Source organism: Boleophthalmus pectinirostris, unplaced genomic scaffold (assembly GCF_026225935.1).
Source record: "Boleophthalmus pectinirostris isolate CB_2022bp ecotype Guang Dong unplaced genomic scaffold, ASM2622593v1 HiC_scaffold_16, whole genome shotgun sequence".
Taxonomy (NCBI): domain Eukaryota; kingdom Metazoa; phylum Chordata; class Actinopteri; order Gobiiformes; family Gobiidae; genus Boleophthalmus; species Boleophthalmus pectinirostris.
The window spans coordinates 34,573,697-34,589,068 of NW_026571095.1; the positions used below are offsets into that span (position 1 = coordinate 34,573,697).

Here is a 15,372-nt window from a genome sequence, read left to right on the forward strand (position 1 = left end):
TAAACCAGGACTAAACCAGGTCTAAACCAGGTCTAAACCAGGTCTAAACCAGGACTGAACCAAGGACTGAACCAGGACTAAACCAAGTCTAAACCAGGTCTAAACCAGGACTAAACCAGGTCTAAACCAGGTCTAAACCAGGTCTAAACCAAGGACTGAACCAGCAAACTAAACTAGGTCTAAACCAGGTCAAAACGAGGTCTAAACCAGGTCAAAACGAGGTCTAAACCAGGTCTAAACCAGGACTGAACCAAGGACTGAACCAGGTCTAAACCAGGACTAAACCAGGTCTAAACCAGGACTAAACCAGGTCTAAACCAGGAGGACTGAACCAGGTCTAAACCAGGACTAAACCAGGTCTAAACCAGGTCTAAACCAGGTCTAAATCAGGTCTAAACCAGGACTAAATCAGTCATTAGTCAATATTTAAATGTATTTACGCTGCCGTTTTGTCTTACTCTTGTCACATTATATTACTTATTTACCGCGTGAGCATCGACGGGGCCTTAATTGCGCAGTCATATAATTTGACGGCGTAAAGCAGATGTTCCCAAACTGGATATGATGCCGAGATTCCAAATAAAACACCGACAATTAGCAGTCAGTCTGTCAGATCGTTTCTCATTAGACGCGCTCGATTGGCGACGTAAACCACTGTAGATCTGCTCCGACGTGTGCGAAACTCCCCGGCATTTCACAGTATTATAAAGCTCGATTTGAATCCGTTTGGAATTATAAACAACGTGTGTGGAAAATTACTGCCGGACACAGGGGGAATCAGGAAAGTGCTGCTGCCGTTCGCTCGGGGGACGCGGAGGATTTGTGATTACTCCACAAAAACATAAAAAATCAAAAAACATCAATTTAATAACGATGGATTTAAAGGGCCGGTACCTGATTTAAATGTATTTCTGTCATGATAAATGTTCTTTAAGCCATGCAGCGGGTAAACTGTTTCTGTCACTGTAAAATATTCTCTGTTCATGTTTACGTTGCATTTTTTCTGTTAATTACAACAGACTGTAAATGTAAATGGACATTTCTAACCCAGTAGCCGCTGTTTTGGTGACAGGGCGACCAGATGTTCCTATTTACCCGGGACAGTCCCAGTTTTGAGCCCTGTGTCCCAGTTTTACACAGAAAATGTCCCAGGTGTCTATTTTTGACCAATTTGATCCCTGCCAACAGTAAAGAGAGGTATAAATTGTCATTTGTTTAAGTAAAATACAGAGAAGGATACTTAAAAATGACCAAAATATGAAGAAAATTTGACTATACCCACTCACATGTTAGTCACGAATGGGTCAAGTGCAGAACAATTTTTGCCCAGTTAGATCTAAACCAGGTCTAAACTAGGACTAAACCAGAACTATATCAGATCTATTTCAGATCTAAGCCAGGTGTAAACCAGAGGAGCATAAATCGCATTTGTTTAGCCAATATTCAGCAGACGGCGCTTCTGTATTTTGTCTCTCAAATTATAAACTGACCCACACGTGAGTCGAGAATGGAGAATGGAACACTGCTGTACTGTTTTGTCTGTAAATCAAAATATGAACATCGATAACAGACAAATTCTAAATATGGAACTCAGCTCCAAAATTGCCCCTTTAACTGGAAGCTTCGTTGAGCTTCATTTGACTGGAGTCGAAAACTTTGGGTGACTTCGCACTCACGTTGTAGACTTCTGCAGAGTCCTGCACCAGGTCAGGTACCCGCAAGTAGTTGTTGAAACTGGAAGGTTTAAACATTCTAGAATTTAATGGACAGGTGTGCAGGCGGGTAGTGATCACACACGGCGGGTGAAGCAAATGAATGACAAACAGGAGAAAAATACTTCACGTGCGTCCAGGACGTCCATTGCCCAGAACGATGGACCAGGCTGAGAGACTTTAGTGTTTTTATTATATAAAACCATCAGAGGAGATGATCGGTCCGATGATCCTGGTTTAGTCCTGATTCTGGTTTAGACCTGGTTTAGTCCTGGTTTAGTCCTGGTTTAGTCCTGGTTTAGACCTGGTTTAGTCCTGGTTTAGACCTGGGTTTAGTCCTGGTTTAGACCTGGTTTAGTCCTGGTTTAGACCTGGCTTTAGTCCTGGTTTAGTCCTGGTTTAGTCCTGGTTTAGACCTGGCTTTAGTCCTGGTTTAGTCCTGGTTTAGTCCTGGTTTAGACCTGGTTTATCCTGGTTTAGACCTGGTTTAGTCCTGGTTTTAGGCCTGGTTTAGACCTGGTTTAGTCCTGGTTTAGTCCTGGTTTAGACCTGGTTTAGTCCTGGTTTAGACCTGGTTTATTCCTGGTTTAGTCCTGGTTTAGACCTGGCTTTAGTCCTGGTTTAGTCCTGGTTTAGTCCTGGTTTAGTCCTGGTTTAGTCCTGGTTTAGTCCTGGTTTAGACCTGGCTTTAGTCCTGGTTTAGTCCTGGTTTAGACCTGGCTTTTAGTCCTGGTTTAGTCCTGGTTTAGACCTGGTTTAGTCCTGGTTTAGTCCTGGTTTAGACCTGGTTTAGTCCTGGTTTAGTAGTCCTGGTTTAGTCCTGGTTTAGTCCTGGTTTAGTCCTGGTTTAGACCTGGTTTAGTCCTGGTTTAGACCTGGTTTAGTCCTGGTTTAGTCCTGGTTTAGTCCTGGTTTAGTCCTGGTTTAGACCTGGCTTTAGTCCTGGTTTAGACCTGGCTTTAGTCCTGGTTTAGTCCTGGTTTAGACCTGGTTTAGTCCTGGTTTAGCTCTGAGTCCTGGTTACCTGTACTTTAGTCCTGTTTACCGGCGTAGGTTTAGTCCTGGTTTAGTCCTGGTTTAGTCCTGGTTTAGTCCTGGTTTAGTCCTGGTTTAGTCCTGGTTTAGTCCTGGTTTAGTCCTGGTTTAGACCTGGTTTAGTCCTGGTTTAGACCTGGTTTAGTCCTGGTTTAGACCTGGTTTACCTGGTTTAGTCCTGGTTTAGACCTGGCGATTGGCGATCGGCTCTGCAGTCACAGCGTGTATACATACAGTACATTTATATCCACTAATGACACGGCGTAGGTTTAGTCCTGGTTTAGTCCTGGTTTAGTCCTGGTTTAGTCCTGGTTTAGTCCTGGTTTAGTCCTGGTTTAGTCCTGGTTTAGTCCTGGTTTAGTCCTGGACTACTGGGATGTCGGACTAATGGACTGACCCTCATTTGCTGTACTGCGCGGGGGCGGGTCTCCAAAAATGGACCCGTGCAGGACTCTGGTCTACGCTAAAATATCCCAGTGAGGATGAGGTCGGCGGGACTAAAGGTTCAAATCAAAAGAATCTCCCAACTCCTGGTCTGAAATCAGGTACAGGTTCTTTAAAAACACTCAAATCAGGTCGACAAAAACAAAACACATTTTAAAAAGTAAGTAAAATTAAAGTAAAAATCCTCCAGTCCTGACCAAGCCTAGCGACAAGATCATGGAGATGAAAAGGACGAGCGAAACGCAGACGACAATTTCCCTACGGCTATAATAAAGTCCTACAAAACTAAACAAAAACAAACACATTTTTTACTTCATTAGAATAATTAAATCAATACACATTTTGATCACATGAATTTTTCACACTAATTATCTTATCTGGAAAGTAATGGACGGTAATATGATCATTACTGTGCCCTCCAGCTGTTTGTTCTGTCGTAATGTAGTCTGCATCGATCGCGGAATATTAGTGGCATATAAAAAAAAAGTTCCGCAGTATTGCATTAAACACATCTATCTTGCATTTTATTAATTAACACGTGCTTTTATTGCTCGAAAAACACCTCGAAAAACACATTCTTGTTCGTTTTAGCTCCACAAATCTGACCTGTAACTTCACCAAGTGGCTTCGTTTGACTGTCTCCATGGAAACAGACGGTTTAATGCCATACAGTGGGACATTCCAGATAGGTAGGATCAAAATCGCAATTGGAACGGACGCAGTATCGGGGAGTAACAGATTACATGTACAGGAGTTAAGTAATCAGAGTACAAATTATGAGTAACTGTATTCAGTTACAGTTACTTTGCTGAAATAAATGGATGGAAACGGTGGTATTTTCATGTTTTCACATTTTGGGCTAAACCAGGACTAAACCAGAACTAAACCAGGATTAAACCAGGACTAAAACCAGGTCTAAAACCAGAACTAAACCAGGACTAAACCAGGACTAAACCAGGACTAAACCAGGACTAAAACCAGAACTAAAACCAGGACTAAACCAGGACTAAACCAGGTCTAAAACCAGGACTAAACCAGAACTAAAACCAGGACTAAACCAGGACTAAACCAAACTAAAACCAGGACTAAACCAAAAGGTCTAAAACCAGGACTAAACCAGAACTAAAACCAGGACTAAACCAGGACTAAACCAGGTCTAAAACCAGGACTAAACCAGAACTAAAACCAGGTCTAAAACCAGAAAACTAAAACCAGGAAAACTAAACCAGGACTAAAACCAGGACTAAACCAGGACTAAAACCAGGACTAAACCACCCAGGACTAAAACCAGGACTAAAACCAGGTCTAAAACCAGGACTAAACCAGAACTAAAACCAGGACTAAACCAGGTCTAAAACCAGGACTAAACCAGAACTAAAACCAGGTCTAAAACCAGAACTAAACCAAGACTAAACCAGGACTAAACCAGAAAACTAAAACCAGGACTAAAACCAGGTAAACTAAACCAGAACTAAAACCAGGACTAAACCAGGACTAAAACCAGAACTAAAACCAGGACTAAACCAGGTCTAAAAACCAGGACTAAAACCAGGACTAAACCAGAATTAAAACCAGGTCTAAAACCAGGACTAAACCAGGTTAAACTAAAACCAGGACTAAAACCAGGACTAAACCAGGACTAAAACCAGAACTAAACCAGGTCTAAAACCAGACTAAACCAGTTAAAACCAGGTCTAAAACCAGGACTAAACCAGGACTAAACCAGGTCTAAAACCAGGACAAAACCAGGACTAAACCAGGACTAAACCAGAACTAAAACCAGGTCTAAAACCAGTTCTAAACCAGTTCTAAACCAGGTCTAAAACCAGGACTAAACCAGGACTAAACCAGGTCTAAAACCAGGACTAAACCAGAACTAAAACCAGGACTAAACCAGGACTAAACAATTTGAAGAGAACAAACATGAATTTTCAGGATGTGGTTGTTACATTCATGTAGTTTAAAGAAAAACATGACAATATCAAGTAATCCAAAGTAATCAGATTACATTACTCACTTCAAGTAATTTAATGGACATTACATTTTGACGTATGTAATCTGTAATCTGTAGGGGAATATATTTTAAAAGTAACATTCCCAACACTGAACGGACGCGATAAGCAAAACACAAAGGCTGCGATTTTTAAAGTGCCATAATGTCCTCCATAAACATCAAAATCTCGTGTCTTATTCCGCGTAAAAACTGCTGATTTTGTAGTTTAGATTAGACAAAGAGTGAAATGTGACTCTTGTATCGGTTCGTCGATTTTCCCGGACGTGTTTGAAATGTGAACCATGAACAGGATCCTATTATTAAAACAGAAATCTAATCACAATCGCAATTACAGATTTTTCCCCAAAGCCTTGATCTCCATAGACCAGGGTGGGCAATTATTTAATAGAAAATGCTTAACTCAATTCTGCATAATATTACCGTATTTTTCGGACTATAAGGCGCACTTAAAATCCTTTAATTTTCTCAAAAATCGACAGTGCGCCTTATGTATTAATTCTGGTTGTGCTTTCTGACCTCGAACTGATTTTATGTGGTACAAATGTTTTAGTACGACTTTGGTAAACTACGAAGCCGCACCTCTTGATGGATTGTCGGAGCATTACCGTAGTCAGGAGCCTCGCGGAGTAAAGGGCGAAATCTAGTTCTGTTTCAACTTAACGCACACTGTCACAGAAAGAACAGTCATATTCCACTGAGTTGTGTCCTTTAGTCCGACAGAAACTGAACCACATCAGTGATACAAGGAGAGAGCTGTTTTTTTTCAGAGCTTATAGTTTATGCAAATGAGCCATGTGGTTTTAAGTTTCGTTTCTGTAAAACGTAAACAAATGTGCACAAAGCTGCATCAAATACATTATTACTCAGTGTATATTTGAGTCGTCCTTGTAGGAAAAAAAAAAAAAAAAAAAAAACTAACTTAAATAAATGATCCACACACATTCACATTCATAAAACACATTCACCAAGACAGGGAGGTAACGCCGAGCGAATTACGCCACAATCTGCCAATGGATCATAGATGCCTGGACTAAGGATCAGCCTTAAGTGTTGTCTGTTTGTTTCACTTAATGCTCCTTATAATCCGGTGCAATTTATGTATGAAAATAGACGAGAGAATTCAACATTACTGATATTGTGCCTTATAGTCTGAAAAATACGGTAATTGTATTTGTTCATAAAAAGCAGTAAATGTCATTGTTTTGATGCACTGGTCAGACTGGTAAGAGTTTATGTTATGACTCAGCAATTTAAAAAACACTTCTAAAATAAAAGCAATGCAGCTTTAGTTTATGCATGAGGTAAAACGATAAAATATGATTATTTTGTAATTACTAATTCTAATTAATTTGTATATACAGTAGGGAAGAAGGTGACAGATTCCAGAGATGGGACCAAGTTGTTGTTGTTTTGCAAGTCTCAAGTAAGTCTCAAGTCACAAGTCAAGTCAAGTCACACAGGCAAGACCAAGTCGAGTCTCGAGTCACTGGCCCATAAAAGTCCAAGTCAAGTCCAAGTCGTCTGCTTTGGGCGTGAAGTCATTTCAAGTCTTTTCAACCAAAAAAAAGAACCAAAAATAGCTTAGATTTTTGCAATTTATATGAATTTTAAACTAAATTGTTCTTAAAAAGTCATGGAATATTTATTTTTGAGTATTTACAGAGGACATAAGAGTTGTAGAAATGTATTTAGTAATTTTTTTTTTTTTTATTTAAATGCCTTTTTAAATGTCTTGACATGACATCTTAGTGTGAACTATTACAGTCAGAATAGAAAGAATTCAGATTTAAAAGTGCTTCTCAAGTCACAGGCCTCAAGTCAGAGTCAAGTCCCAAGTCACCGATCTTCAAGTCCAAGTCGAGTCCCAAGTTACTGACCTTCAAGTCCAAGTCGAGTCCCAAGTTACTGACCTTCAAGTCCAAGTCGAGTCCCAAGTTACTGACCTTCAAGTTCAAGTCGAGTCCCAAGTCTTAGTCCATTTTATCAAGTCAAATCCAAAGTCCTAAAAATAGTGACTCAAGTCTGACTGATTCTAAACTAGAAATGTTACACAGTGCATCTTTAGAAGGGCCCATTTTACAAATTTTTTTAAAATCTATGTTCTAATGTTGTTTCCTCATCACAAACAGACCTGGAGTTTTGTTTTATTTCACATGTTTAACTCAAAATTTCTGCATGATTAAGCCAAGTTCTCACCTTGTTCCACCTTGTGATGTCATGCTTTAGTACAGGAAGTGCTCCACTGCGTTTTTAAACTCCACACACCTTCACTAGAATCATTTCGATCATTTCAGCTCAGGAATTGTACAAAAATCTTCCGAACTAAAGGTACATTTTTGCTGTTAACGTGAAAACTACCGCTTCTTGACATCACAAGGTGGAATAGAGCATTTTGATCTTTGGATAAATTAACAAAACACAACTCCGGGTCTGTTTTCGAGGACGTAACAACATTATAACACGACTTAAAGCTCGCAAGGGTAAATTTTTCGTAATATAGAACCTTTAACTTTCAGTGCGAGAAAAACTGCAGCCTGGAGAAACAACAGATTTTGTCCCCGCGACTTCAAACACAGTGAGGAAAAGTGGCAGGTTTTAAATCCTCGGTTCATTGTGGTGTGTTTAATGCAGCTGGCCTCGCTCCAAGACAAAAGAACATAACCCCAGTCAATAGTTCAAGGGTTTAAGCAAAACAAAACACACACAAAAAGAGCGCGCGGTCTTTAGCTCGGCACCAGAAAAACGCTTCCTTTGTTCTCGCTCTCCGTGCAGGGCCGTCAAGACGAGGAAAAATCAAATACGAATCGATATTAAAACTGGTGTCTTTACTTTTGTTTATGAATTTAAAACAAGGACGGCGCACGGGAAACGTTAATCTGCCGTCCTTGGGGTTTCGAGACTTGACGCTCGTTTGAACAAGTATCGATACTGAAAAAAAAAAAGAATGTAGACGTTTTCTGATGTGTTTTTTAAATAATCTTGAGCGTTGAGAGACAGATTTTCCCTGTTGATTAAACTGTACTTCCCCTTTAAATATTTAAAAGTTAAATTGACAAATATCCAACCTGAAAATTTCTAGTGATCGAAGAATTCTCTGTATGATAAAATCTAACTCCATTTGTATTAAAGGTGCAATGTGTAACTTTTCTGGTGCAGCACTCGTCTCAGGTTTCTTTTTAAGACCATTTATATAAAAACTTATTATCTATTTCACGGCCTATTTCATTGAGAAAAGAAAAACAAATTTCTTGAGAGTTTGTGATCGTTTATTTCTCAAACAAAAGAATCTGGGGGAGTAGAGACAGAGTCCTGCACGGGTCCATTTTTGGAGACTCGCACCCTCCTGGACCCGTTAACATTCCACCTGTTACTCGCCCGTGTCCAAGATAAATCAGAGTCAGTCCATTAGTCCGACAGCCCAATAGTCCAGGACTAAACCAGGACTAAACCAGGACTAAACCAGGACTAAACCAGGACTAAACCAGGACTAAACTAACCAGGACTAAACCAGGACTAAACCAGGACTAAACAGGACTGAAACCAGGAACTAAACCAGGAACTAAACCAGGACTAAAACAGGACTGAACCAGGACTTAACCAGGACTAAACCAGAACTAAACCAGAACTAAACCAGGACTAAACCAGAACTAAAACAGGACTGAACCAGAACTAAACCACGACTAAACCAGAACTAAACCAGGACTAAAACAGAACTGAACCAAAACTAAACCAGGATTAAACCAGGACTAAACCAGGTCTAAACCAGGACTACACCAGGTCTAAACCAGGACTGAACCAGGACTAAACCAGGTCTAAACCAGGACTAAACCAGAACTAAACCAGGACTGAACCAGGTCTAAACCAGGACTAAACCAGGACTAAACCAGAACTAAACCAGGACTGAACCAGGTCTAAACCAGGACTGAACCAGGTCTAAACCAGGACTACACCAGGTCTAAACCAGGACTGAACCAGGACTAAACCAGGTCTAAACCAGGACTAAACCAGAACTAAACCAGGACTGAACCAGGTCTAAACCAGGACTAAACCAGGTCTAAACCAGGACTGAACCAGGACTAAACCAGGTCTAAACCAGGACTAAACCAGAACTAAACCAGGACTGAACCAGGTCTAAACCAGGACTAAACCAGGACTAAACCAGGACTGAACCAGGTCTAAACCAGGTCTAAACCAGGACTAAACCAGGACTAAACCAGGACTAAACCAGGACTAAACCAGGACTAAACCAGGACTAAACCAGGACTGAACCTACACCGTGTCATTAGCAGATTATAAATATATACACACGCCACAACCACAGAGCCGATGACCAGGACTACACCAGGACTGGACCAGGACTACACCAGGACTGGACCAAGAGTGAACCAGGACTTCACCAGGTCTAAACAAGGACTAAACCAGGACTGAACCAGGACTAAAGCAGGACTAAACCAGGACTAAACTAGGACTAAACTAAGATCACAACTGTCGAGCGAATCTTCTTCATTGATGGTTTTACATAATAAATATACTAAAGTCTCTCTCAGCCTGGTCCATCATTCCAGGAAAAGACCGGGAAATGTCACGTGCAAAGTATTTTTCTCCCGTTCGTCGTTCATTTGATTCACCTGACCCGCCCGTGTGTGATCTCCACCCGCCCGTAAACCTGCCCGTAAAATTCCAGGTGCAGGACTCTGACCCCAGCACGAAATGTGTGGTAACATAAAACCAACGTTAAAAAAAACAACAGTCGAACTTTGTGTTCTGCTGAGAGTTTCTTTGTGGAACTGTAGCGCGTAATCTTCAGCGACAACAATATAAAATTAAGTTCACGCTTACCAGAAAATATTTGGAAACATGTAGACGACTTGTAACTCTAATAGTATCTTTTTTATTTATTTTTTTAGTAAGTTAGACAGATTATAATACACAAATTAATAGGCAGTTAATAAAAGGAAAAAAGAAAGAATACAAGGACATCTAGAGGAAGAAAATTGCACCATTTTCTCAGTTTTCTCAGATTTCGTCAGAGCCCAAAAGAAGTCGTCATCCGCATTTCCAAATGTCCACCGGTTTTGTGATGTAAGCATGAATAGAGCTGTTGAAAATTACAGTTTGTAAGTCTAAAAAAAAGAGATTGTGTTATCAAAATTGGTACTGAATATTAAGTCTGTTCCTTAGTATTGAAATTGTGTTAAAAAAATTTCGTCAGTGTAGGTGCAAAAATGATATTAGACAGTATATTCTGAGCTATTTTTAGTGTTGTGGATGAAAGAAAATATGAAAGAAAAGGAAAGAATGCCCTTGGTGATGCTTCATTCAGAGGCACTTTTACCCACATGTTTGCAGAATCCAAAACACTGGAACATAAATGACTTGTGTGTGTGTGTGTGTGTGTGTGTGTGTGTGTGTGTGTGTGTGTGTGTGTGTGTACCACAGTGTCACAGAGCTCTGTTTTATGGCCTTTTTATGTACACTTCTGCACACTGCCCTCTGGTGGTAAGAGCAAGTACACAGCCACAATATGAAGTAAATGTTGGTAAAAATGTTAAAAAGGTTGCACATTTTCGTTCAGTATAAAATATCACGACAATGATACTCACATTTGGCTTTTTATTTAGCTACGACAACCCCTCAGAGCGTTTTTAGAACTTTTAGTACGCTGATAATTGCTTTTTAAAATGTGGTTTTGTTTGAAACTGAGTGGCGAACTCCAGAAATCTCCTAGAAATCTTTAATTCACAGTATTATTTTTACATGGATGAATAGTAGGTTAGTTATTCAGGTTAATTAACTATTATTAAAGGTGTTATATTACGCAAAATTGACTCTTGTGAGCTTTAAGTCATGTTATAATGTTGTTAACTCATCAAAAACAGACCCGGAGTTGAGTTTTGTTTCATTCACACGTGTTTGAGTCACTCTTTATTTTTAGTCTGTTTACATCTCCAGAAGCTCTGTTCCACCTTGTGATGTCATGAAGCTGTAGTCTTCAAATTAACAGCGACCTTTAACCTTCAAGAGCCACTAAACACCCTCCTGAAGCTTCACTCTGCCCTGAAATCTGAATCTCGGCGGGATGGGGGGAGCGGGTGTGGGGCGGGCTCTGGAGCCATGATTGACAGTCGACCCACAGCCACAACAATCCAACACGACTCCGACCGGACCATTGCGCTCCAGACTTTGAAACAGAGCGGAGATTTGTGCTCGGATCACGCCGTTTCCCTTCTCTTCAGACACGGCGGGAAAAGGCGGTGCCGGGGGGGGGTCCTCTTCACGTTCCGCCCGTAAACGCCAGTGTCTGCGCTCGTCACATAATAACCTGCATCGGACTCACTGGCGCCGTTGGGCCAAACTCATGTCATGTGGTAACATTGGAAGTGCTGGACTGTATTTGGGTAAATTTCAGCTCAGGAATTTCCCATCTCTACGGAGCTGAAGGTAAAAGGAGCTGTTAAAGAGTCACTAAACGCCCAAATCACTTTTTTTCTACTGATTATGTGTGTAAATGGGTCTAAAATAGAAAAGTATCTCTATCCCTGGAGTTATTTTGGCATTTTAGGGCATATTTATAAAAAAAATCAGACTTTTGAGTGAAAGTCGTGTCTGTAACGGCCTCTTTAGGATCAACTACAGCCAGGAGCCCCTCTCAGCCCCGCCCCCGACCTGGCACCGCGATGTCCCGATGTGTCTGGAGAAAAGGGAAACGGCGTGATCCAAGCACAAATGTCCGCTCTGTTTCAAAAGCCCCGTTTACACGTACACGGGTATTTTTATAAACTGAGACATTTCCCTTTATTTGTGCCCATCTTTTACACGCCAACGGCAAATTCGCCTCTGAAAATGCATTTATGTGTTTGCATTTGCACACGCAGCTGATGTTTCATATCCATGACCAGAGACCAATGAGGCTCGGAGGTCAGCAATTTAACCACTTCTTTAACAGATCTGTGGAGAGGCGAGCCGGCTCAGTAATGCACGTCTTTCAAGGTATTTTTGAGTAAAACTTACAACTGTAATGAAATAAATGCTACAGGTTTGAATCTAATCCAGGTCTCGCCCAGAGGTTTGGTGTAGTGATGACGGCGCTCGATGGCGGATTTATGCAGGTCGATGTAAACGAAAACTTTTTTGAAAACGATGCTGTGTGCACGATGTTATTTTGGAAAATGGAGGGCTGGAAATATTCGTTTCTCAACAAACCCGGGTATGTGTAAACGTAGTGGCCTGATCGACGTCGTGTTGGATTGTTTTTCAGATTTTGCCAAGGTCGGAGTAAAGCTTCAGGAGGGTGTTTAATGGTTTTTTAACTTAAAAACTACTGCTTCATGACATCACAACAGTGTTGGGAGTAACATGTTATAAAAGTAACAAATTACTGTAATGTGTTGCTTTTTGCTGTAACGCAGTAATGTGGTGTTACAGGGGGAAAAAAGTTAATATTTTACTCAGTACAAATGTGAGTAAAGCGCGTCACAATACATTTTTAACCTGGATTGAAGTGGTGGGTTTTTCTTTATACAAATTTGCTAAAATTACCGCGATATCAGCAGTGATGAAATGCCGGACGTGCGCTCGTGTAGACCGTCGAGTGACTGCGAGCGAAAGGACCGACGCAGAACTAGAAACTCCATTGGGCTAAACGCAGCTGACGCCCGATCGCACCTTGCAGACACCCCAGACTCAGGGTTCTCTCAGGGGCGCTCCTAGTTCTAGTCCAAGATTAGTCCTGGTTTGGTCCTGGTTCAGTTCTGGTTCAGCTCTGGTTTAGTTCTGGTTTAGTTCTGGTTTAGTCCATATACGGTGCAAAAGTTCATCATCTTCACAGTTATTTTGGTGAGAGTAAATTAAAAGTGCTGTAATAGTCGTGTCATGTTTGACATTTTAAACACAGTAATATTGTAATGTAACGAATTATTTTGAAATGTCAGTAACAAGTCATAAATAACACATTACAGTGTTAAAGTCACTTGCCCAACAGTGTATCACAAGGCGTAACAGAGCATTTTGAGCTTTGGATATGTAAACAGACTAATAATAAAGAGTCATTAAAACATGTGGGAATGAAACAAAACTCAACTCCAGGTCTGTGTTTGATGAGTAACAACATTCTAACTTGGCTTAAAGCTCACAAGAGTCAATTTTGTGTAACATATGTCCAGACAATCCGTGTGTCATTCATTCATTCGTTTTTCAATATAAAACCAAAAATAAGAAAACGAAAAAACAACAGTTTTCTTCATTATTTGTCTCCAAAACCAAAATGAAAAAAACAGATAATGATTCGTTTTTTCAGTTTTCGATTTTGTGTTTAAATGAAGAATGGACAAAAATGGATAACGGGACCAGAGTTTGACTCCGAGCCTCCGCAGGGTCCGAGCCTCAGCTTCGAGCTCTTGGCCCTGCCGTGGGCTCTGAGCCTCCGGTCTGGTCCTGGCCTAGGTCTCAGTCTGGTCTCGGTCTCAGTCCCGGCCTGGTCCCGGCCTCAGTCTTAGTCCCGGTCTGGTCCTGGCCTGGTCCCGGCCTGGTCTTGGTCTCAGTCCCGGTCTGTTCCCGGCCTGGTCTTGATCTCAGTCCCGGTCTGGTCCTGGTCTGGTCCCGGTCTGGTCCCGGCCTGGTCTTGGTCTGGTCCCGGTCTGGTCCCAGTCTGGTCCTGGTCTGGTCCCGGTCTGGTCCCGGTCTGGTCCTGGTCTGGTCTGGTCTGGTCCCGGTCTGGTCCCAGTCTGGTCCTGGTCTGGTCCCGGCCTGGTCTTGGTCTGGTCCCGGTCTGGTCCCAGTCTGGTCCTGGTCTGGTCCTGGTCTGGTCCCGGTCTGGTCCCAGTCTGGTCCTGGTCTGGTCCCGGCCTGGTCTTGATCTCAGTCCCGGTCTGGTCCTGGTCTGGTCTCAGCCTGGTCTCGGTCTTAGTCCCGCTCTGGTCCTGGTCTGGTCCCCGGACCTGGATCAGTCCTGGTTCAGTCTGTATGTGGCGCAGAAGTCCGGCATCGCAGTCACGAAAGTCACGTAAACAGGGAAACGGCCGTTATCCGTTTTTTTCCATTCTTAATTTAAACACAAAATCGAAAAACTGAAAAAAACGAATCATTATCTGTTTTTTCATTTTCTTATTTTTGGTTTTATATTGAAAACCGAATGAACGAATGACACACGGATTCCGGGCTTTTAAACTTACATTTTTGTCTTATTGTTTTGTCTTTGCAGAACCCATAGACCCCAGCCCAGTGGAGCCGGAGTGAGCTGGCGCGCGGCGTGTTGGCGTGAAGCGTTGGCGTGAGGTGTTCCGGGTTCCTACACTGTGACCTGCAGGCTGCCTTCATCTCATCTCCACTGAAATGCCTTCGTCCGACAGAGCATTGTGTAAAACTCATCGCCCTCCCCCGACCACGACCCCCGTCCCCCCTCAGCCCCGCCGCTCAACCACTGCTGTCCACTGCCAACAGGAGCTGCCCCATCCAGGACCAGGGACCTCCAGACCTAACCCACTCACCCACTCACTCACCCACTCACCCCGGCATACTCACCCGTCCCCCTCCCCAAAATAGACGATACTCACCCACGCGCCGCAACAAAAGGAAGGTCCACAATGAGCGAAAATGAGATGAATTCGGAGTTCCGATTTTGAGTAGTTTTGACCGATTCTGATTTCAACATGCTTTATTTCGATTCCAACTAAATCCAGATCTTTAAAAATGCGATTTAAAGCTACCGTTTGTACGTTTTTTGCTCACCTGTGCGCTCTGGTCTTCTTCTGTCGAGCCAAAAGCGGCGCATTTTCTGACAGAAGTAACACAGACGGCATCTAGTGGCGAGAAGCGAGAATACGACTGGGGTAAAATGGCGAATTCAATTACAGACGTTAGTTTTAAGGTTTAAGGAACACACACTACTGGGCCAAAGTCTTACAACACCACACTTCTTCCTGTTTTTTACTGAAAATTATTCTTTGAAATGAAAGCCTACAACAATTAAGTAATTTGGGTTGAAAAAGAAATCATGGAATCAATTTATAGACCCAAAACGTATTCTAAAATTTTGACTCGTCTCACGTTTGGCAGATAAAACACCTGAACACACTCACGACTCGTTCTTTTTACAACATTCTTCAAAAAGTTCTTCCCAAGTCTTCAGAAGTTCTTCTTCAAGCTCACCTTCTTGTTCTTTTTTCTTGA

The 15,372-nt window shown here is 41.9% G+C and overlaps 1 protein-coding gene across 1 annotated transcript in view; it reads left to right on the top strand.

Moving 5' to 3' along the window:
• LOC129408256 (junctional cadherin 5-associated protein) overlaps positions 1-14,439 on the top strand; it is a 46,175-nt gene extending 31,736 nt beyond the window's left edge. The window contains exon 6 of the mRNA XM_055151397.1: positions 14,405-14,439. Coding sequence (XP_055007372.1) covers positions 14,405-14,439 — 35 coding nt within the window. The remainder of the gene's footprint in view (positions 1-14,404) is intronic.
• Positions 14,440-15,372: the final 933 nt, after the last annotated feature.